Here is a 23,492-nt window from a genome sequence, read left to right on the forward strand (position 1 = left end):
GAGCCATTTCACCACACACAAGCTGGGTCTTATCAATGCCTATTTCCATACAAATCTGTACCTCCAAAGGAAAGGCCCCTGACTACAGACCCTTAATATCACCATCTTTCAAGCCCCAGCTCTTCCACAATTGTATTGCCAGAGTTCTGGGGAATGTAGAATTTGCCAGCACAGAGGGATGCAAAAAATAAAATAAAAAAATAAAAACAAAAAATAAAAATCAATTAGTGCCAGCATCTTTGTAGTTTGGTAGATAAATCTATGTTTACATTTTTATGTATATATTTATGAGGAAATGCAACTGCAACTCCCCATATTTCAAGGAAAGTCTTTTAAAAGACATTAACTAGATTGGGAGCTCACCAGTGGCATTTCCAGCCTTATCTGTTTGAGAAGCCATGAGGAGCCACCAACTCTGTATGTTCAGTTGTGTGTTCTGCATTGTATTAGCAAATATGGGAATTGGGGATTTGCCCATGTTTTGCCATCATGACACAAAGCACAACAGACTGAGGTAAGGATGCTAACAATCTCACACTTATGTGACTGGGTTTTTTCCAGCTTGCCCTGCCATCTGTTTTGTTGGAATCTTCCCCCTTAATGAAGTTGCTATGAAAGCCCTATTTTAAGGGAAAAAGTGACACTGATCCCATACTCTTCACAACAAAATATTTTTAGAATTAGTGGTAGTGATATTTTTATCATCTTCACAGACTGCTTTAAAAATCGCTGTGTTGCTAAAAATACCATCTCCAAATTTTTTTGAGGACACAAACCCACCAGCCAAATATTATTTTCTTTTAAAATTACATTTCTGAATACTAACAAACATTATATATATTAATACTATCAGGTAATACACACTATACATAAAAATGATAGGAAACATTAAATATACAGGAAGGGCTTTGTATCCGTAATACGGTGAATTAACTGACTGTATTAATTAACTGAAGACTCAACTAAAAACTCTGTTTTCATTATAATGACTTTGAATTTTGCTATGTTCGGTAATAAGTCTTTCACTTAAGTAATGACTAATTTCATATGTAGAGCCGATGATGAATTACAAAGTAAAATGAATTATACTATTAAAAATTGAGTGGAGGGCAAGCAAATACTTAGCAAACAATTAAAAGATTTCCACTAAATGACATTATTAATGAACTCCAAAGCATTCATTTGAGCATAGGCACACACAGTTGATGAACAAGAGGAACAATTCATGCACACTTACAGAGAGGTGAAATGCAAATGGATAAAGGACTCTTCACATCACAAAATATTTTTGAAAACTGCATTTTCCTTAAATCTTTGGACCAAGTTCCTGTGGATGAGATTTGTTCAAGACTTGTGTCCACCTCTGTTTTTCAAGAAGTATTTATGCAAATACAAGTTGTCACCTATCTCACTGACTTCCCCTTTTCAGAGGGGGCCAACCCAAACCCAGTGTCTGATCTGGTTGTCCCTTGCTGCTCCCTGGGGTGTTGTCACATCCCCATCTGGGACACTCACTGCATGTTCACCTCTTGCTTTTCAGGACACCTTCACTGGCATGGGCTGAGACCATGAGCTCCATCCTGGCCCAGCAAGGTCTGATGGAGAGAGACTCATGATGGCTGGTCACAAATGCAGTGCAGGTGAGGAGACAAGCCAGCAAAACCTGGGCATTACAAACCATTTTTGATCCACTCACTTGAACAATCTCTATTTGATATAGAACACAGTAAGAAAGGGGATAGGTAGAGCTCTACTGTTTTGTAACTTGCACAACATTCACAAAGAAAAATCAGATTTAAAACTATCTGTAATTATTCATTATTTTCTACATATTTTTTGTAAGTTCAGGCACCTATTATTTTGCTGGAGATCAAGCATTTCTCCTACTATAAACATACAGGCGTGGGTATAGAGAACATTTTAGAATGTGCTCTTTGCCAGAAACCACAGAGCATTGTATAATACTGGGGTTTTATGTGAAAAGAAATCTTTATCCATTAATGAGCCACGCTGATAAATGGCAGCTTGAAATCAGTATAAATGTATGCTGTAATTGTTAGTAAAACACACAGAACATTCCAGCAGTAACAAACAGACTAAGAAGACAGCCATGCAACCAAGGACAAGTGAGTCTAGGAGGAAGGAGCAGTGGTGGCCACCACATTTTGCTGCCCTTCAGATCTCAGCTTTTATCTCAGTAGATATTCTTACAAAAACTTCAGCACTCTACTCCACAGTCAAAATCTTGGAAGTTTCACCTCTATTAAAGGAGCAAACTCAAGCCAGATACATATTAGCTCTCAAACACAACACAGAAACATGAAAACATGTGAGTGTTGAAAAAAACAGTAACAGAAAATTTCTTGTAAACCATATAAGAACAGTATAATTCATTTTTATTTGATTTTACTACACACATGGGGGAAGACAACTCCCAGCAAAACATGCAGCTCCAAACTATTCATGCTAAGGATTTATAAAGCTTTTAAGTTTGGTCAGCATTCAAATAACATAATAACAAACCTCAACAGCAAGTATGGGAGACTGCTCCACCAAATGGTTTGAACCAGTGAGTTTAAATGAATACATGTAAAAGATCAAACAAAGCTGTTCTAATGGTACTGTGTTTTCTTTATTCATGGTATTAATTTGCCTTGTTGAACTGGGGCATACTGCTGAGCACAAAACTCCCAGTTTGAAACTTCCTCCAGAAAATCCCACTGATTTGTACTCTGGTACATGTATTTTCTGCATGCTTCCAAGATTAACAGGTCAGATAAACTTGCTCAAAGCCTGGTCACTGTTTCATTTAGTTTGTATCTAAAACCTTTTCACCAGTGAGTTTTTCTGCACTGCTCTTGTACTGGAATGCGTATAAGGCTGGCAGTGATCAGTATCAGACCAAAGACCAGTTAAGGATGGTAACTGTTCTGTGTGGATTTTCCCACCACTCCAACACTCAGGCATTATCCCAAATCAGGCAAATACTGAAAAGGATTATACCTGTGAGCGATCTTCTCCTGCTCCTGGTTGTGTCACAGTCAGAGGAGCAGGCTGTGAATTTAGACCAGGGGGAAAAAGTGCAGTCATCCTTGCAGGGAACGAGGCACTCCTGGACGAGGGCTGGCATTGCTCCTGCCCACCGCACGCAGTCACCGATGGCGGCAGAGCCACCCTGCTCCGACAGGCATGTCACAGCTGCAAGCAATGGGACAGAAATCTTTATGTTCTTACAGATATATATTGTATTACACTCTGGGCACTCAGTCCTGGTGTTCTATGTGAGATTCACTCCCCTGGATTAACAGAATAAAGCTGATTTGGTTTTAGGGCATTGTTCATGTGTCACTCAGTGATGTGCTGGAAGCTTCACAAAACCATAAAGACACATTCTTATTTGACCAGTGTGTTATCTAAATGATGATATAAACTCAATATTCTCAAGGAGGCAGTCATTTTAAAGGTTGTGGGGATACTTTAGCCAATGATGGATTGTACAACCAAGCAAGAAAACAGGTAACACTGTGGCCATGTGCTAGAATACACATTTGGTGAAGGCCAGGATTCACAAGCTGTGATGCACTAGCTACTCATGGAATTGTGACTGCTTTAAAATGGTAAAAAAAGCCCCTAAAAAGCTTCCTTCTCCAAAACTGTAATTTTTTCAGTATTTCAGATGAAGGGAATGACTGAGCAGATGCTACAGCTGAACGCTTCTTGCAGCGAGGTGTAAGTACCAGGTCTGGCCCCTCCATATTGAGCTCCCTAAATATTGTGATACCTCTTATACTCTCCCACTTTGTCTGTTCTCCTTTTTTAGAACTAGTAATTAATTTTTCATGGTGGATATTGGTACTGTATAGCCATGACAGAGAACAAAAGTATTTAACGTATGAATCTGAGTCACAGGAAGCCTGGGATAAAACTTGCTAAACTCAGTAAATTAATAGTAAGTCATTATAATAAACAAAAATAGCCCGCACATCATGGAGTTTTTCATTTCATTAATAATAATTAATTCTCACAAAATCTCCAAGATTATAGGCTATTTATATCCTCCAGTGTAGGTTAAACAAAGCAAAGGTAGGTCATGACTTGATTAAGGTAATAAACTCAGGGACAGAGTAATGAACTGAATTTGGCCGTGAGAGTTTAGTCATGTTGGGCTCTCTGATTCTAGGCAAATCCACACATTGTATCATAAAGCTACTAAGGATGAAATTATTTAATCCAGATTTTATTATTTAACTTTAACAACCTGTGGTATCATTTTATGACAATTGCTAAATAATTCATGTTTTTGAGGCTGCATATATTTTCCTTGTTGCCAGCATTTAATGTGAGTAATAGTGCATGAAAAGAAAGGTAAAAAGAATTCTGTTTTCTTACAGTTAAAGAATTTACTGGGGTGTAACTCTGCAATGAATACACATGATTTTTTTGGTTTTAACTACAGTACTGTATGGGAGAAAGGAATGGCTGTATAGAAGAAAGAAATGGCTTGGCAATCACCTGGAAATAAAAAAAACATCTTATTAAAATGTAATTAGATTCCATGCAAAAAATCAGCATTTTCAAGAGCATGCAAAAGGCAAGCAATTGTTAAAAGTCTCTTCAGACTCAAGTGACAGCAAATCAGCATATTAATAAGCAGCTCTAAATTGCTGATCCTTGCCTTTCACTTGCAATCCTGTGACCCTTCCTGGCTCCCAACTCCAGCCGTCAGACTGGGAGCCCTCCCCTCCTCAGTTACAGGACAGAGGTCACCGCTCTGTGCGGGGACACAGCGTAATTGCCCTCTTCAGGAAGGTTAAACAAGTGAGACTCTGGTGCCCAAGGTCTGTGTAGCCTCATTACCTTCAGCAAGGACACCCCAGGTCTGTGACCACCTGAGGTCTGGCTGGGGGGATGCAGAGCATCTCCTCAGCATCACGCCGGCGGCTGCAGGGACACGAGCATCGTCCTCCAGGGCCAGCCCCACGCAGCAGGAATTGTGACTGCAGAGCAAAGCACCCCGCTGCAGTGCTCACTGGGAGCTGACAGAAAAGCACAGTTCATTCCTGACATTTATTAATAGTGTCAGTACAAGTGATGGCAGTTCTACGTATCGATGTTAAACCAGACACCCCTTTGCTGTGCTCAGTTATTATCTAACTGCCCCATCTTCTGCACAAACGACCACAATTTTAAGCATAGAAATAATTCACCAAGTTCACTCAGCCTACTTGGATGCTAAAATAGATGAATATATATATACGGACATATGAAATCAGGGCAAATATTTGACAGAGATCATGGAGCTTAAAGAAATTATTGACAACAGAAACATGAGAGGGGAAAGTTAAATTAAAGTAACAAAGAATGGATTAGATGTGTATAATCATGGAGACAAGAAGGGGCTGAAAAGAATATTTAATGTATACTCTAGAAAGAGACAACACCTAAAGGAGTGGAGGAGGAGGATCTCCTGTAACTTTTGCTACATGCTTAAAACCTGGCTTGAGGTGAACCACATGAACTGCTAAAAGAAACGGAATGATAAAGCAAAAGCCCATCAGGACATTTTAATGGTTTGGGAGGGCAGACAGAAACCCAACTCCAGTTGTTCCATCAGGAACCAATCCCCTCATTTCTGCTTCCTACAAACTTCCCAGTTTACTTAACTTCTAAGAGAAAAATATTTTCATATACAGGGACTTCTGGAAAGAGAATGACAGAAATTTGTTTTCAGTGAACCTTCAGGAAAGTAAAATTATTTATCCTCAGTGGTTTCAAACTACTGATTGGTTTGGCTCATATATGGTTTATGCTGCATAAAAAATATTTCCCCTTAATCCTCAGTTCTGTCACAATGGTTTTAAATAAACTCATACCACAAAGCGATTTCTATTATGTCAAGATATCTTTTGTTTTTTCAAGTGGGATACCCCCAGAGAGCAAATGCAGTCCATTTGCAGTCCTATGCATTGAGAAAAAAAAACAGAGTAATAAATCCCTCCTAGGCATAATGTGTGATTTCTACCATCTCTGCAGCATTTAAAATGGGCACAAACATATGAATAAAACAGCTAATAACAGGACACTGCCAGATAAAGGCTTTCAAATTATAATACTGATTCCCACAAAGGGAGGAAATGCAGGATTTCCTTTTGAACTCCCGCTATTCTTTTTTATTACCACCAGTCAACCCCACCAAACTGGAATTAAACACTTGGGGCCAAACTGTGGGATGACATTTTAATGCAGTTCCACTGATATAAAAAGAACTGCTGTCACAAAAAAATAAAAACCAAAACACTTTCTCTTGTAATGACAAACATGGGATCATGAATTAAACTGAAGGGCAGCCAGGTTTAAGAGGCTGAAAGAAAATACCTTTTTTTCAGGGAAGGGCTGGAATTGTTTAGCAGACTGCGTGGATGCACCTGTGAAGCAATTAATATGAGCAATGAAAATAGCTGCAGATGCAACTGCCCTGCTTCAAGGCTTAAGTCAAGTGTTAAATGTAGAGCTTAGGGAGCAAATTTCCCTTTCTGCTGCTACAGAAAGGAGTCTCCCACCAGGAGACTGAGCAAGGACTGCTAAGGGGATATTCAGTGTGACAGTCTCTGTCTTCTGGCTTTGCATTCCCACCCGCAAGAGCATGTCTGTGTGCCAGCATCTCAGCATATGGCACACGCAAGCATATGGGAGCTACATTCTGTAACTACATTTCTCCTCAATTGCAAGTAAATAACAGACACTTCTCCTATAAACTTTTAGATGGTGAAATCAAATGTTTGTACACTGTCAGATTGCAGAGGCACTGAAAGCATCCTTGGATGGTGTCACATCATCACCAAAGATGTGTGTGTGTGTGTGTGTGTCAGCATCAAACTGAGGGAAGTCAGTTGCTCTCGCGTGCTCGTGCCTGACTTAAGGGCATTGGAGATGATTCTAATAAAAGGAATTGTATTGAGAATGAAATATTACAGGCACAGCATTGCCTCCAATAAGGAAACATAACCCAAGTTTAATTCCTCTCAAGTAAAAATCCAATTACAGACAGCCTCTGTAATCATATTCATTTACCGAAGTTACAATCAATTCTCCTCTAAAAATGCATTCCAACAGATTCCAAAGGGTAAAAAGCTAAAGACTGAGAGTGTCAACTATGAACCAGTAAAATTATATTGTACCATGGCACTTTCAATTTGAGAAAAGTAAATTAGTGTTTTCAAAACTCTGGAATTAAATGTCATTAGAACATGTGAAAACAATGACTGATAATTCCAGGAAGGTACACTCAGGCCAAACACAATAACTAAAGCTATGCAGTAGTGCAAATCAAATGACTGGAATTAGTACAGGAACAATAGGATGAGCTATGCGGCTAGACAAGAGCTTTAATGCCAAGAGGTGTAGGCAAAATAAGGTCATAATCTTCCCTGTCTTCAAATTCTAAGAATGGCTGAAAAATCAAAGCCAGTATGTAAAGTTAAAGAAATTATTAATATAGCTGTTTATCCTCTTGTTCAGAAAAATCCTCACTTCTGCTGCATATTTATTCTTGGTATCCCTCAATGTAATGAGATAACACATCATTTCTTACACATATCACTACTGGTAAGTGAAAAAGAAGTTAAGGGATAATATATTAGAAAATTAAAGAATAAAATAACTATAAGGGTCTAGACTTGCTCACTATAAGTATAGTCACATAACTCGTGAAGACCTCATTTATTTTCTATATTGATGCTCCTTCATACTTACAAGTTTCTTCAGAATCCCAGGTGGAACATTTACACTATTACTGGTATGTTAATGCAACCCCTAATTATAGCAGGCCAGAAGCAGACCTAATAGAAGACATAAGATAAAGCTCTGCTGAGACTCAGGTTGAGGTTTAAAGCCCTGATTCTACAAGGACATAAATATACACTTAACTCCATCCCCATGGCAGCCTCCTTGGATGCAGCAGCACTCCCTGCCATGAAGTGTGTCCAAAGTCTGGACTTATAAAAATACGCCATAAGATAACCATTAAAAGTCTGATGAAAAGAACAAATTATGCCAGAAGGGCATCACAGACACCAATCTTGTACAAATAACTGAGGAAGAGCTGGGCCAACTAGTTATTCAGCAGGAAAACTGTCTCCGAGGCCACCAGTTTCCTATTTTGTAATTATTAATGATATTGACAATAGTGCTAAAGGGCTGACAAATGCCTCCGAGCAAACAGAGCGCTGAGTAAACACAGATCCCCACCAACACGCTCTATGAACAAACAAGGGGAGCCTGAGTTGAGCTTGGGATGCAATAAAGATGGTAAATACCAACAGAAAAGATAAAGGAAAGCAACTGAAATGATTTGCATGAAAAGGGGTCAGGGAAGAAATGGGCAGAAAAGTTGGGTGCAGAGCATTAGCACAGAGATGAGATTGTAACGGGGAAGGGGAGAAGTTTGGGAAAACCAGCATGCAAACTGTGAATGTCCTTCTCAAGCTAAAGGTCCATGTTGTAGCTGTTCTTCAGGCTGGTTTCTCTCTGCAGCCTGCCCACACTAAGATGTTCATGGGTTATTGTAGGCATAGAAGCCTCAGGAGGCCGAGGGCCAGCAAGGTGGGAGGGCACCTCCAGCACCATTTAATGCCTCCAACTGGACTCACCTCAGTTCCACCTAAAATAACGCCTCAGAGTGCAATTTTTCTTTGATACCCATGGATGAGGTGACCAATTATTTGGTTTGGAATGCAGGATCTGAACTGCTGTAAGAGATGAGCTGCACATGCTGATTTTGCCAAGCTGTGTGACTCGAGGTTTCATTTTTCCTCATCTGTAAGCTGAAACTGCCCACTGTTTGAGGAGGAGCAGGAGAGAAGCACATTGCCTTAAAACCCATTGGGCTCCCACCCACTCACTGAATGCAGAACACAGGATTGATAATATATATTTTTTTTCATTTTTTTTTTCTTAATTTTTTGACCATTTTTTTCATACAAAATTTTCTTATTCTAAGTGGTTCACACTCTGCCTGGCCAGGAAGGCAAAATAATATGAGCTTTTGTTTCAAATTTACTTTGTCCAGAGAATAACTGCAATCTTAGAGCTTCTACATTATGCAATCAGTCTAAAGAATCCTTCAAAATTTTCCCCTCTTCCCCCTAACATTATTATAGGTTTTGAATTGCTTTTACTTTCATTTTCTATTAAAAAGAAAACAAATGGAAGCACATTAGATGATTAATGATAGAAATTATGCTCCTTTCAGAGAACATAAAATACAAAAACATGTTAATTTTTTGCTCCTTCTGTGGCCCACAATTACCAAAATTACTTGAGTTCAATTTCTTTGTAGCGCCTATCATCAAGTTATATTTAAGATGAATTATTTATTGCACAACTTGAAAATAAGACTAAGCCATCCTGCTATAAATACAAGCATTGGGATGACAGTAATCACAGAGAATCAAATATGCCAAATAACAAGAGAGAGAGAAAATGGAAAACAAACACAACATTACAGTATTTCTAGTAACTCAAGTTGGAAAACTACTTAGCTGATTAAGCAAGCACTGTCTTTCTTTGCAGTGAAGCACAGATACCAAAGCCAGAACACAACACAAACACATCCACATATTCACAACTGCCCCGACATTAGATTTAAAATATGATGGTCCAGACTTGAGTGCACCATTCCTCCTCAGCCCCCCATTCCCCAGCTCTGCCCCCTCTCATTTTGGTATTCCAATTTCACACTGCTCTTGCCCTCCTTGGTCAGGGACCAGCACCTAAAGCTACTGGGACATACACAGGCCCTTCTACAGCTTTACAACTCATCCTAATCTATATTCCTCTCATGGAAACTGCTCTCAAAGTTTTCTGAAATACCAATGGAATTTGTATATATGGTCCTGCATAAAACTTTCCACTCTAACTATCACTTTTCTACAGTAAAAAACAGATAAGAATACTAAATGCTTTGAGGTCTGAAGTCTGGCTACTCATCTCCAGCCTAAAACTGATAATGCAACTGAAATTACTCTGACTGAAGCTAATAAAAATGCATTCTCAAATAATTCATGTTATCTAAATTAAGTATCTTTCAGCCATCATACAACACTGTCCACCTCATGAGAGAAAAATAAAGATACTGGACTTGAGATTCAAGGGTCAGCACAGTCTAAGTAGAGTAAAGACACTGTACTTAAAGGTAAGACAGGCAGAAAGAGATTGTGAAAAATTTCCCTCCCACAGCCTTGAAAAATGAAATGTTTGAGGGTTTTCAAGAGATATACCCAGTGGGAAAACTAAATACGTAGATTGGAATCCCAGTAAGAGCAAAGTCACACTCTGATGTGTGGGAGTTCCATACATATATACATAATATATAAATCATTCATCCAGAATGGCTTTTCCTACTTTTTCCCAAACATTCCTACTGTGCAGGGGAAAAGCATTTTTTTTGGAAACCCTGTTAGGGGACCCATTTTTTGGCTGAAAAAAAGAAAAAAGACACAAAACAAAACCAAAAAAGACACCCAGAAGAGACTAACAATCCAAGAAGGCTGTATGTCTAAACTGGGCATACAAAATACCCTGATTTCCATAAGTATTAGGAGTGGTATTTCCCCTGGCTCGTGCTAAATGAACTTTTTCATGTGTGAATGAAGCAGATCCAATAGCTTTACCTCTTAAAAATAATAAAAATAATTACATCCATCTTCCCTTAGGTTTTCTGTTCAGACCATTCTAACTGTCAGTACATTCCTTTTTACTGCTCTTTTGAAGTTAACAGATCTGAAGGGACTATTTGTTTTTTCCTTCTAGTCTCTTAAAAACAAGGCAGAAGATCAGAGAAGATGCAAAGGGAGATATCTTACAGGACATTGTGATTTTCATGCAGTGATCTTCTCTTCCTTCCAGGCAGAAGAAAAGAGAAACATTTTTTTATTTGGCTGCTGCTACTCATCTTAAATTTGCACTAAATTGTTATAATTGGGTCGGGGGGGTTATAAAGTAGATTGTATTCCTGCTGAAACAATGGGAAAAATCACAATTATTTCAAAGGGAAAACAACAGACCCTATTATGTTTTCTTTTTAATGATTTTTCTATGAATAAACCATTTGTTTGCAAGCATTTGTTTCTAAATAAATTACACAATCCAAACAGTGATCACAATAGTATCATTCACGTATAGCAGATACAACATTTGGACACAGAAAGTTCTCTATCATGATTCCTTTACCACTGGTTCAGATTGTATAACTGATGGTTTACTTAACTGAAAAAAAGCAATCAAATGTGATAAAAAAAATTAATACACTAGAACATAAATTGCATCAGACCCAGAAGTAGTTTCCACCCTGCTGGAAGATTATTAGTATTAGTAATCTTCATTCCAGGCAACAACAGATTGGGACACTGCACTATGCACTACGCTGCATTTTCTTTTATTACAGTCTTTCCAGCACAAATCATTTTAATCTTGGCTATAATAAATCACCAGTTAGACTCTCAGCTTTTACCCTCTTTTCACCTGTGAAGTTTTGTTCATCTTTGTTGGCGCTCAGAGCAGTTTCTCCCATAAAATTGCTCTCTGTGTGAATCTTTCTTGAAGCAGAAGGTTTCTGCCAACTGTCATTACAAGATCAGAGGTTCAAATTGAGGAGCACTTAAACCAGGGGAAGGTCATCTTTGGAAATTAAGTTGGAATAAAATTTTATAGAAGTGGAGGTGGCTATTCATACCATGCCACTGCAACAACAGCAGACCCACATTTACCTCACAGGCTTATTTGAGAGTGGCTGAGCCACAATGATTTATCATCATTTTCCACCTCCTGTAAGAGCAGAAATACCCTTCACAGATCACACACAGCAGCAGCAGCAGGGGCTGTGCTCCCCATCCAGCCACGAAGGGCATCACTGAGGCATCACAGCAATGACCCCAACCTGAGGCTGCCCCAGTGACACCAAGCCCAGAGGAACATCTGACCCTTCCTCCCCTGAAGAGGGAACAAAGTTTGTCTCCAATCATGTCCAGCATTACCACGACCCTTAAAACCAAGGGAACATAACCACAGGGACTTCCAGAATTTCCCAAAGCGCTAATTATTTCTTCCATTTTAGAATAAGTTATTTAGGAAATAAAATTCCATGCAAAACCAGCTCAATACTTTGAAAATCCATCAAGATTCAAATCACACTTCTTTTTCAGAAGTGAGAACTGGTATTTGGAATTTTAAGTGTGTATTTCAAAGAAACAGTAAATAGCAGCTTTTTAATTCATCAGAAGCCCAGAGGAAAGGGAACTTTCCATACAAATGTGCTGTACTTGGGAGACCAGATCTTGCTGTTGCTATAATGAAAGTATAAATACAGCATAGCAGGAATTCATAGTAATTTGTTTCTATGAGCAAGTTTGACATGGCACAGGCAAATAAATTCAGATCGTACAGCTAAACAGAAGTGAGACATTCTCTGAGCTACTGCACTGGCATTTTGCCTTTCCTCCATCATTCATTGCATCAGACCTTTGTCTCAATTTCTCTCTAAACCTTTGTCTTGTCCTGTCTGAAGGCCCACGCTCCAGGGTTATATCTTATCAGTTAATTAACTTTTAGAATGGAAACGCAGCAAAAATGACTATATAAACTTTTTCTCATATATATCAAAGCCAATGTCAACCAGTGTGGTTCCTGTGTACCTAATCCAGGAGACTTATTATAAAATCTCATCTTCCATTTACAGCCTGAGGCAATAGTAGGTCTTGCAGAGAGAAATGCGAAGTGATGAGGTTTAGTAGAGCAATAACGTTGCTCAACAGTTTAAATATTGGTCTAGCTACTGAACTTTATGCCAGGAGGTTCTGGCATTACATTATTAAATGCCAATATTTCATCCTCAGTTTTCACTTACTCGGAATAATGCATAATTCATTTCAGAAAAAAAACCCTTACCATTTAAGATATTTTTTCTTCCCCCCTCCAAAAAAAAAAACCACAACAAACCCTTGACTGTATCATTATGTTTCAACAGATCAAGACAGCACTAATGAGGAAGAGTATGGAGATTGCATGTGTGTGTAATACACAAATTCTTCACTGCAAATTAATGAACAATTTATCAACATCCTAGAAGCAATGAAAACCATTGCCTTTATTCCGGCCTATAAGATCCGTGCCAACAAGGAATAAATGAGAAATTGATTAAGCTGGAAAGCTTGAATCAACAAATAAGGAAGAGGAAGATCCTCGGAGGCAACTTTGATTTTTATTTTACTGACTCTTCACCTCACATCAGCAGATCTCACTGATGTGTACTTAAAAAAAATGGGTTAAGAAGGAATTGAACAAAAGACAGTGTTCGAAAATAATTTTGCCCACAGTTCAAAATTTCAGTGAAAAACCCAGTAGTGGAAAGGATGAAACACAGAAAAAGAATAAAGAATCTGAGTGAGAACTGTAGCCTGACAGGCTGGGAGCATCCAGAAGCCCCTTGCTCAACTCCAAGCACACATTTTCCACCCAGAGAGGATTACATCCTCAAGCTCTGGCATCAAGATATATATAGATATACAAATACAGATATAGATATATACGTCTTATAATTTACTGCCATTCCTGATTTCTTTAAATTTATTTATTTAAGGGCATTTTTAAAATAGGTTTATTAAGATGCTTTCTAAAGAAAGTTTCACCAAGACCAGTTTTTAAAAGTCAAGAAAACTTCTTATCATTTTTTTTCAATAAAATGCAAGAGAACACACTGCAGATTACCATATCAGTATTTTTGATTTACTCACCTTTTCAACATGAAGACAGGCAATTCCCATATATAACTTTATTCCAAAGCTGTGACCTTGACTTCTACCAAAAGTTCAATTGTATGGGTATTGGTTTGGAGGCAAGATGAAGGAAGAAAGGAGTTCTCACAGATAAGATAATAAACTGTCAGCTACAGTTTATGAAATAAAACTGTTTCAAATAGATGATCTGATTTAATCTATGTTGACTGTCAATTCAAAAATTATGACTCAGTCATTACGTAGCACGGAGACTACAGAGCTTGAATTACTTGTTTGTCTCATAAAGCATTAGGTGTGTGAACCAAAAACATCCTCACAGACTTCCATGTAAGTTTCCAAAGTAACAGAATAATCCTAAATTAAATTAAATACCACATATTGAAGGTGTATGTTTAACATATACAAATTTGGACTGTGTCTAAAGGTAAAGAAAAGGCATTGAACAGTACTGTTGGTAGAGTTACTGATTACATGAAGATGAAAAAAAAAAGTTTTTCTCTAGTTGTTGAAAATAATAAAGAAATGCATAAAATGGCTATTTTTAACTATCATTGTCCTAGGTACTCATACAACTGTAAAAATAGAGTGAGGTTTGAAAAAATGCCACCCCAAACCACATTATCTCTTGGGAGTGATGGGAATTGTGTGCTTGTATAAACTACATATACAGGATGCAACCTCTGTATTTTTCTTTACTCAAATTAGTAAATGCAGGTTTTTTCTAATAAGAAGAAAAAAAGATGAGCTACCAACACTGATGTGTGTATCAATAAATGAGATGTCTTGATGAAACTCCCGTGTTTCCTAACACAGTAAATACACAAAAAACCTGAGATTCATATGGTGCTTTGAACAGATTCGTGTACCTACATTGTCCAATATAACAACAGCTTGTTTCACACTGTTACACAAAATTATTCTAAGAAACAGAAGGATTCACTGGAAGTAAGGACACGAGTTACATGTAAGATATAAGATGTAAGACTGGTAGTTCTCTCATAGCAAAAGGATGAGCAAAGATTGTGAAGAAGTGAGGAAATGTTTAACTCTCTAATGTTTCAAATGCTTATCTACCTTTCTATTAAAATGCAGTTTAATACACTTTCCATTACAGCTACAGTGTGAGTCTTCAGCAGCAACCTCTAACAAACACGTTATATAGAATCACCTCCCAAAATCAAATTATTCTTTATCAACCTAAAATCTGCCACATCTACAAAACCACAGAATAAACAGCAAAACAACAGTCACCTGCTTCCAGTATTTAACAACTCTTCTCAGAGTAACTTACATGAGGAAATAAAAAAGTGGGACCTGATTTTTGTCCTCCCACTGCTGACCAATGTACCTACACTCTGTAAAATACAGAGGCAGTGCCAGGTGAGACACCTTAATCCCTCTCCCAAATTGTGATGGCTGCTCCATCATCTTCACATCACAGTTCATCTTAGATAACTAAGAATATATTATAAATATGAATATATTTACTTAAAAACAGACTGAAAATGTTTACACAGTTATCACATTAACATGTATTTTGGGGTGAAACTGTGTTGTAGCAATATTTAAAAAGTGAATTCACATGACTGGAATAGTAACATAAGGGGGTACAGCACTTCTGTAAGGGCATGTAAGTGATGGTGCAATCTATCTTATCTATAGATTTTACATCTTTTCCATCTTTGAAGCAGTTTATAGAGAATGACTGGTAAAATTCAGTGTGTCAGGGGGGAGACAGAGTAAATTCCCTCAGCCCACAGCATAAGCCATGAGCAGGAACCAATGAGGAACAGCTGGAATGGGCAGGTAGACAAATACATTCACAGAAATGTATTTGCATTAAAACTAAATAAGGCATGCTGGAAAGCTGGACTGGCAGGGAAAAGAAAACTGAAGAAAGGTGTGGCTCAGGAAAAAATAGAAAAGCCAAAGTGAAAGCTCTCCTATGAGGGAATGGGCACGACCACAGTGGGGATAATCTCGAGTATGAGAGATCAGCTGAGCTCAGTCAAAAGATATCCACTGCCCTTGGAACTACAATAACAAAAAAGGTGAAAATTAGGGTGTTTCCTGTGGATTAGCAGAAGGCTGCAGCACAAGCATGCAAAATCAGAATTAGTAACAGACATTAAAGGTAACAAAAGATCCTCCTGCAAATGTCCTGGCAAAAACCAGACACCCTCCACTCTGCCAACCATCCCCTCAAAGCCTGGCCCTCACCACCCTCTACAGGCTGCATTCCTGGGAGTGGATTTCTCTACGGGGAAAGGGCTATCAAGGATAAACCAGCTATTTCAAAAGTGTCTGTTCTAATGAATCTTGTCTCTAGCAAACTCAGAGAAACTGATCTTGATGCATCAGAGGTGAACATCAGCTTATTTTTGATTTGCACAAAAACACTGGAACAAATAATCATCCAACAGGGACAGCTATACCAAAAAAAAGGAAAAGAATTAAATAAATCAACCTTCTTTCTGTACTAAGTTGATGGACACAGTGAAACAAAAAGAACAATGGCCTTATTTGATAATAGTTCGTTTCCTTGAGGACAAAAATCCAAAAAATGCTCAGCACCGTGAATCCTAAATGACTTCCTTAGTAATTAAATTATATTGCATCAAAAAGCACATGCCTCCAGCAGTTTGATTCGGATGTGCACACCCTAACCAGGAGTAACTGGGTAAGCAAAGATTGGGTGGAGTTGACATAAAAACACACAGAATGCTTAGCACTAAAGAAAATCTCTGGAATGGAATAGAGCCTTTTGTTTTATTATAGTCTCTGACTATTCACCACTGTTTTATTACTGACTTTTGTTATTGTATCTGAATACAATTTGATTTTATGAGATCTTAAATATTACCTTTATAAACATTTCATGGGATGTTGACTCTCTATCTGCAAATTGCTTATTTGCTTATTGTATCTGTTCATTGATGCCATTGCAATAGCTTATTTTCGCATTAGCTTCTTTGTTGAGTCTAGTTTATCTTCTGAGAAAACCCCGAGATGAAATTTTTAATAAGAAATTCTAAAAAAAAACCAGATATAACTGTAACTGGTAAAGACATTTTCCCTTATAGTGTTCTGTTTGCAGCATAATTCAATCAGGGTGTTTATGCCAGTTAACTGAGATTTCAAGAGAGCACTTTGTTTATCATTTAATCAATATGATTTGAGCAACCTAGAAAGATTTTTAAATAGTAAGCTAAATTTTGTTCACTCTTCCTACAACTTTACCCAAGTTTCAGACTTCTGCTCCATAAAGACTCTCCACACATCATTTCTTTTGCTTCTGCCATTCTGACTGTGCAAACTGAACACCAATAAAAATCTGTGGCTGAATTCCATCTATAGAACATATTAACTCGTTTGCAAGTAATGGAAGATGACGATGACTGCACTGGGAGAAAATACAACAGGATCATTGGGCTTCCCTCATCAACTTTTTTGACAGCTGTGCTCACATACCCATCACTTATTCCACTGCAAGCCTGAACATTTACATTCCACAAAGCATATAATCAAATTTTATTCAAATACAGCCCAAGAACTAAGTGTATTTAACTTCTGAAAACACATTAGGTGATTATTTCATTCATAGTAAAAATGTAATACTTGCAAAACCACAGAACCAACTGCAAATTGCTAATATGTTTCATTATTATTAAGTCTGCCCCTTGGAAACACCAGCAATTAGGGTCAAATGAAACTCAATAATCCTTCTAAATTTCTTTCATGGTTGCCTCCAGTATTTACAGTTACCTGTGAAATTCATCTAACAAGGAAAGACAGGCATCTTTGAAAGGCTTCAGATAAGACAATTTGAGCAAACACATTTGGCCCTGTTTCTCATCAAAGCATTTAAAATTACAGAGTTTATGCTTTTATATCGGATTTGCAGAGTATTAACATTTAAATAAGCTTTAAAAAGGGGCCAGATATATAATCTAAGCCCAAAAATTAATAAAAAGCAGCCATCTTCCTATAAATGCTACAATTAATCATCGTGATGAACAGAGAGGAAGCAATCCATCTCACCACGCCAGAGAGCTGATGTAGCTCTTCTTTTCACACACCACACAAGTTAATTATTATGAGCAGATGTGCTTAGATTACAGGAAAATTTATACTCCGTGAAACCAGGCACTGAAGGTATCTATTTATCTTAAAGGACAAATTTGTCCCTATTTGTTTGGAGGTTTGCTCACATGCAACTACATCAGCAACGTGGCCTGCACGAAATCTCACAGGATTTGAGTTTTGCACTGCTTTTTGTGTGCCTCACTAAGTAAACATTTCAAAAATGAAATCTTCAAAAATCTTCAAAAAGAAAAAGCACCTGCTGGTCGAAGCAACTCATCACAAACAGGACAGTTCTGATCTGTCCCACAAATTCTCCGCCGTGCCCTGAACAGGGAATGTCTGTGACTGCATCCTGCGTTCCAGGGGTTAAAATGCAACAGAAGAGATAATACCCAAAACGCCCTCTGAGTTCACGTCTGCAGTAGCTGCTCACTTCTGCAGGCCCATTTACGCTTGATTTTCTCAAATGCTGCTAAGTGCCTATTATGAAGATGCCCTCCAGGAGCACAAGGAATAAATAAGCAGCAGTGAAGGCCGTGGTCAGCGAGGGCAGTGGCCGCGGAAGGCCACGTGTCCCAGCCGCGGCTGGGAGCGCTGCCCCGGCACGTCCCGCATCCCTGAGGATGTGCTGATCTCCTTCACCCTGAATTAAATGCAGGCTGAAGTAGATGGCCTTGGACAAGCCTATTACATTTTAATAGGTTGGTAAGATCCCCTCATACTGCATACTTCGAGTTCAGGCACCTCCTCTGCCTACACAAAGTCCGGGATAAAAACTAAGATACAGAAAGTTGGTATCTAACAGACGGTAGGAAAGAGATACCTCCGAGAAATTTCAATCACCTTGGGGCACATCAAAGAAAACAAATATATGATTGCAGGGCTGAAACTTCAGTGAACTGTCAAAAAGAAACAATAGTACTGACCTGAATTGATCAGAAAAGCGGTAAAAAGTAACATTTGCTACAAGGCTTCACATCCAAGATCCAAATTTAACACTACAACATACCCTGCTTCAGGAGAACTCTATCAAATACCAGAATATATTATTCAAAACTTTCCTTATTTCACAAAGCCAATATCAGCAATCCTTTAATAAATGATGCAAGCACCTGGCAAAACCAGCAGCTGCCAGCAAAAAAATTGACTTTAGAAAAATCTTTGTTAGAAGGTGACATATTTTTCATTACTATCTATTGCCATGAAGGCATAGAGATGGCTTTTTGTTGTGTAGTAATTTTATTCCAGGGGAATTCCAATTTTTTGGATGAAGTTTCACTTGATTTATTATAAATAAAGAAGACAGAATCTTCTCCTGAGTCTTTTCAGAAGCAAATTGATGACGATAAGGGAAGTGGAGAAGGGCTGTTTCCAACAGGAAAAATATTTGGAAGTATTACTAATTCAACCATCAGACTCGGTTTAAAAAGTGCTAAACATGCCACTCAGAATTTTTAATATTTCTGAACATATTTAGAAACTGTGTCAGCAGGAAAGAGCATCACTGGACACCCAAAGCAAATGTAGTATCGACCAGTTCACAGGCACCTGCTGTATTCTCACAAGTGCAAGCACTTCATAAGCATCCCTGTCACTTCCAGTTACTCTTCTGTCACTTTTGTGCACCTGTTTGAAAGAGAGAGGCTGGGAATTTTGAAAGACAGCTTGATTCAAGGTTATTAATTTCTTCTGAAATTGAAAATTCATGTCTAAAACCTCTACTGCAGACATAAAGCAATTGCAGTAACATTAATATACAAATTCAGAGTCAACAAACATGACATCAGGACTCCTTTTACACCTTTGTGGCATGCCACTTCATTAAAAAAATCTTGTGCTTGAAGATTTATGATAAGCCAAATTGATGAGCTCTGCCATTTAGGATGCTAATATTCATGGTGAGTATTAGCTCTTAATTATTGAAAGAAACTTTACTTAATTTCCATTAAGAAGTGCTTTCTAAGTAATGCAGCAAAAGGGAAAATGCAAACTGAAACTTTTATCGTGTTCCTCTGAAGGAAATTCCCCAGACAGGTCAAACCTCGGGAGTCTGACAGTGAACAATATATGCTATAAATCAAACTCTGCATCCCTTTCAACATCTCCATTTTCCTCTCACCAACCTTTCAACAACTTGGGTTTGTTTGTTGATTTGTTTTTCTGTTTGTTGGTTTGGGGTTTTGTTAAGGGTTTTTTGCAGGGAGGAGGTTGTTTGCTTGTTTGGGTTTGTTGTTTTGGTTTTCTCCCAGGAGGTAAGAAGGGAAGTACAAACAATTGACAGAGTCCTTGAATGTTTCATTGATTTAAGCAGGATCAGCATTTCAATCCCGTATTGTCTATTTCTCAAATTAAACCCCATTGGTTCTACTATACTGTGAGAATAAACAACTGGTCTTCATCCTTCCAACTAATGCCTCTGGAATGTTCCACAAGCTTGACTGAGACCATTATGGACAAGAAAGAGGTTATTTGGGTAAGGATTGTGAAAGTAACATCTCTAGTGTTTTCCTGACAACTAATAGTATAAAAGCTTTTTAATAAACTTGCTTATTTTCGGTCATGCCTTAAGCTTTCCTATTTAAAATGTCTATTTGAAGAAAAGTTCTCCTTAAGGCCATTTTCAAGAGAACCTGGATCTTATCCTGCTCAGCTCAGATGAATTCTTAACAATTTCCCTATGAACCGCAGCAGCTTTGGCATGAATTGTCTTTGGAGTTATAAACAGCACAACTGTGACATACAGGAAATTAAAATTTTATAAAAGGAAAAGTAGATTTAAATCAGTAGTGAATGAGCCTGCCTTCACATGGAGAGGTGAACAAGAGGGATGTGAAAGTGTTATATAAAAGAGCAAACAAAAAAGGAGACCAACCAGGATACAAATGCCTCAAGAACGAAGTATGATTCAATTAAATTGAAAATCATCAAGAAACTAGAATAGTTTTCTCAATGCAGGGTTACACCATTGAACTAAGGTACACCTGACACACACAGGGGCTAAAAACCAGCAACAGTTCTTTGAGCTCCTTTAAAATATTAAGGATTAGAAACCCTCATGTTTCAGTGTCTAGGTAAAGAAAGAGTTTTAGGATGAAACTTCTCCTGTATTTCTGATAAAGAGCACACACCAGACTGTGTGAACAGGTCTGCTTACAACCCACCCATGGCCACAGAAGAGATTTCTGCTCTAGTCTGTAACATCCTCCGCACAAACCATGACGTGTCACCACCCAGGCTTACTGTTCACAGAATACAAATTCCTCGAGATTTGTGTGCAAAGTCTGAATCAACTGCTCATAACTAGGATTTTAAATCACTGGAAGCTAGCAGTAAAAACAAGTCGTAATTGGAAGGGCCTGTCCCCAGTCTGAGGGAGAGATTGCTCTTCATTATGTCCCTCATTATGCCTTTCATCCTCCTGAGTAAGTCTCGGCACAGTTTGGATCTCCTTGGACCTCTTTCATCTACTATACTCTGTTTAATGACAATCCATCATTTAAAAAAGGACCCCAAAAACGACTTTCGCCAGCGATACTTTCTTAGATCATACAGACTCCACACTAGATAAAAGAAATCTTGGGAGGACCAAAGAGAGCTGGACTTAATCAGAGGGATGAAAGACAAAATGAAAATCTATCTACCCTTACATTTAAAAAAGGAGTTTCCTTCAGATAAGACGATCTCGACTCTCTCCCTCTGTGCCTGTTAAATATGGTGTGAGCACTGTCAGATCCTGTGGGACTTTTATGACTGAGATGCTCCAGCAATTCCTGTAAATTGTACACATTTGGATGGTGCTGTCTGAGGTGACCAGGCCACTTCCTATTGATCTAAAACTCTTTTTCCCCCCTTCTTCCCTCCTTCCTCCTAATCAAGGCAGAAATACATAGCCTGGCAAGCTTTGATGTCCCTCTGCTTTACTTCTCATTATTTTGATCTTTTAACAATCCCTCTATTGGTACATGCCCTAAGCATGCATCTTCAGGGTCTGTGCCTTCTGGCTTCAAAAGACTCTTCTAGTTGATTAAGACTTTTTATTCCTTTCCCCCAGAAAACAAATGCTCTGTGTGGTACTAAGAGGCTGATATTTGTTTTGTTTATCAGATAGGAACAGTATATATAGTTAAGCTAGAGAGCCTGCTTATTCCCTTCTGCAGAGTGGAATATACTGTCCTGGTTTTGAAGGAAATCAAATACATGGAATTTATCTGATGCAGTCTTCATCATCTTTATTTTACAGAAAGTTTACAGATCATTGAGTTGCCTTTGGATAAAATGCTGCACTGTAGATTGCTGTCAGGACAAATTCTCTAAGTCTCCTCAATTTTTATGTTGCTGGCATAAGGCTACAGTGACAGAAATGAGTCGGAGTCTGTCCTGCTATTAGTCTACGTCTATAAAGTAATGTCATGCCAATTCTCCTGCCTATGAAATACTCTTGGAGCAGCTCTACCCGAGGTGGGAGCTGGGAAGACCCAGGCTGAAACATAGTTTTAAGTGTCCTCTGATGCCTGCTGACATCCCCCATTAAAAACAGGAGGGCAGTCCACCATCACTCTTCTGTGAACAACCTGTCACTGGCAAACCGGTATCAATCTTTCTTCCCCTTGTCCTATCAACTCACACTCAAAGGAAGAAAAATTGGTCTAGGGGAGCACATTACCTGGAAAATCAGTGGGATGTAATACAATATGAGGACAAATTTCCATGCCCCACTGCAGTGCCCAGCTGCAGATTCCAGCCGTGCACATTTGCATAGACACCTCCGCTACAGCAGCAGGTTTTGATAAATTGGACCAGGATGATTTCTATGAAAACAGGTGATTTTATTTCTCATAAATTAAACTACAGGAATATCAAAGGCAGCTGAAATGCTCAGAGAGATTGATCCACTATACCTCACATAACCTCATCTGTACCCTCTCCTCCTGCTCCCAGTCAATTCTAATGCTACAAAACTGAAATTAATCCCATGGAGAATCTCTCTGGGAGGGGGTATCTTCCTCATTCCACTGGTTCAGGGAAGGCTAAGAATGCATACATATATGTATACATGATATTAGTATGGCATTTTTGTCTCCTCCTCAATTTTTCCCTGTTTCCCCCTTTGTGCAACACTGCCACACATTTCTGCATGAAGCAAATCTATTTTCAAATCTACAGATAAGAACAGCTGAAAGCTTATGGGTAAATGATACAAATCTGACACAAGCAATCTGGACTCATGCATGCCACATCCATACTGCAGTGAGCATTCTCTCCATCTCCTGTGTGCAGATATACATAGTTCACCAAGAATGAAGATTAGTTTTTAAATGCAAAACCAAGGGTAAAGTTTCATTAAGCTCACGAGATTTTAATTTGTTCAGTGCTATTCATCAGAGGTAGACACCTCAATATTTAATTTATTTCTGTTAATGAAATTTGAGTATTTTGGAAAAAAAACTTTCCTAACCTATTCTGAATTTATTGGCAAACCAGGAATTGAAATTACTCAAGAGAAAGTTTTGGTGTTTTTATCTGACCTCAATTGTTTGTCACTACTTATAGTGGCAGAAGGTGTGGAAAAAAAAAATAAAAGGGAGTACTGCCAGTTAAATATATTCTGTTTTATGA

The 23,492-nt window shown here is 38.3% G+C and overlaps 1 protein-coding gene across 1 annotated transcript in view; it reads right to left on the minus strand.

Moving 5' to 3' along the window:
- Positions 1 to 23,492, minus strand: part of THSD7B (thrombospondin type 1 domain containing 7B) — a 297,680-nt gene that overhangs the window by 92,493 nt on the left and 181,695 nt on the right. The window contains exon 14 of the mRNA XM_005519602.2: positions 3,004 to 3,198. Within this exon, the coding sequence (XP_005519659.2) occupies positions 3,004 to 3,198 (195 nt within the window). The remainder of the gene's footprint in view (positions 1 to 3,003; positions 3,199 to 23,492) is intronic.

The sequence above is a fragment of the Pseudopodoces humilis genome, chromosome 8 (genome assembly GCF_049639895.1).
Source record: "Pseudopodoces humilis isolate 2021_Gansu_Grassland_sample_001 chromosome 8, ASM4963989v1, whole genome shotgun sequence".
Lineage (NCBI taxonomy): Eukaryota > Metazoa > Chordata > Aves > Passeriformes > Paridae > Pseudopodoces > Pseudopodoces humilis.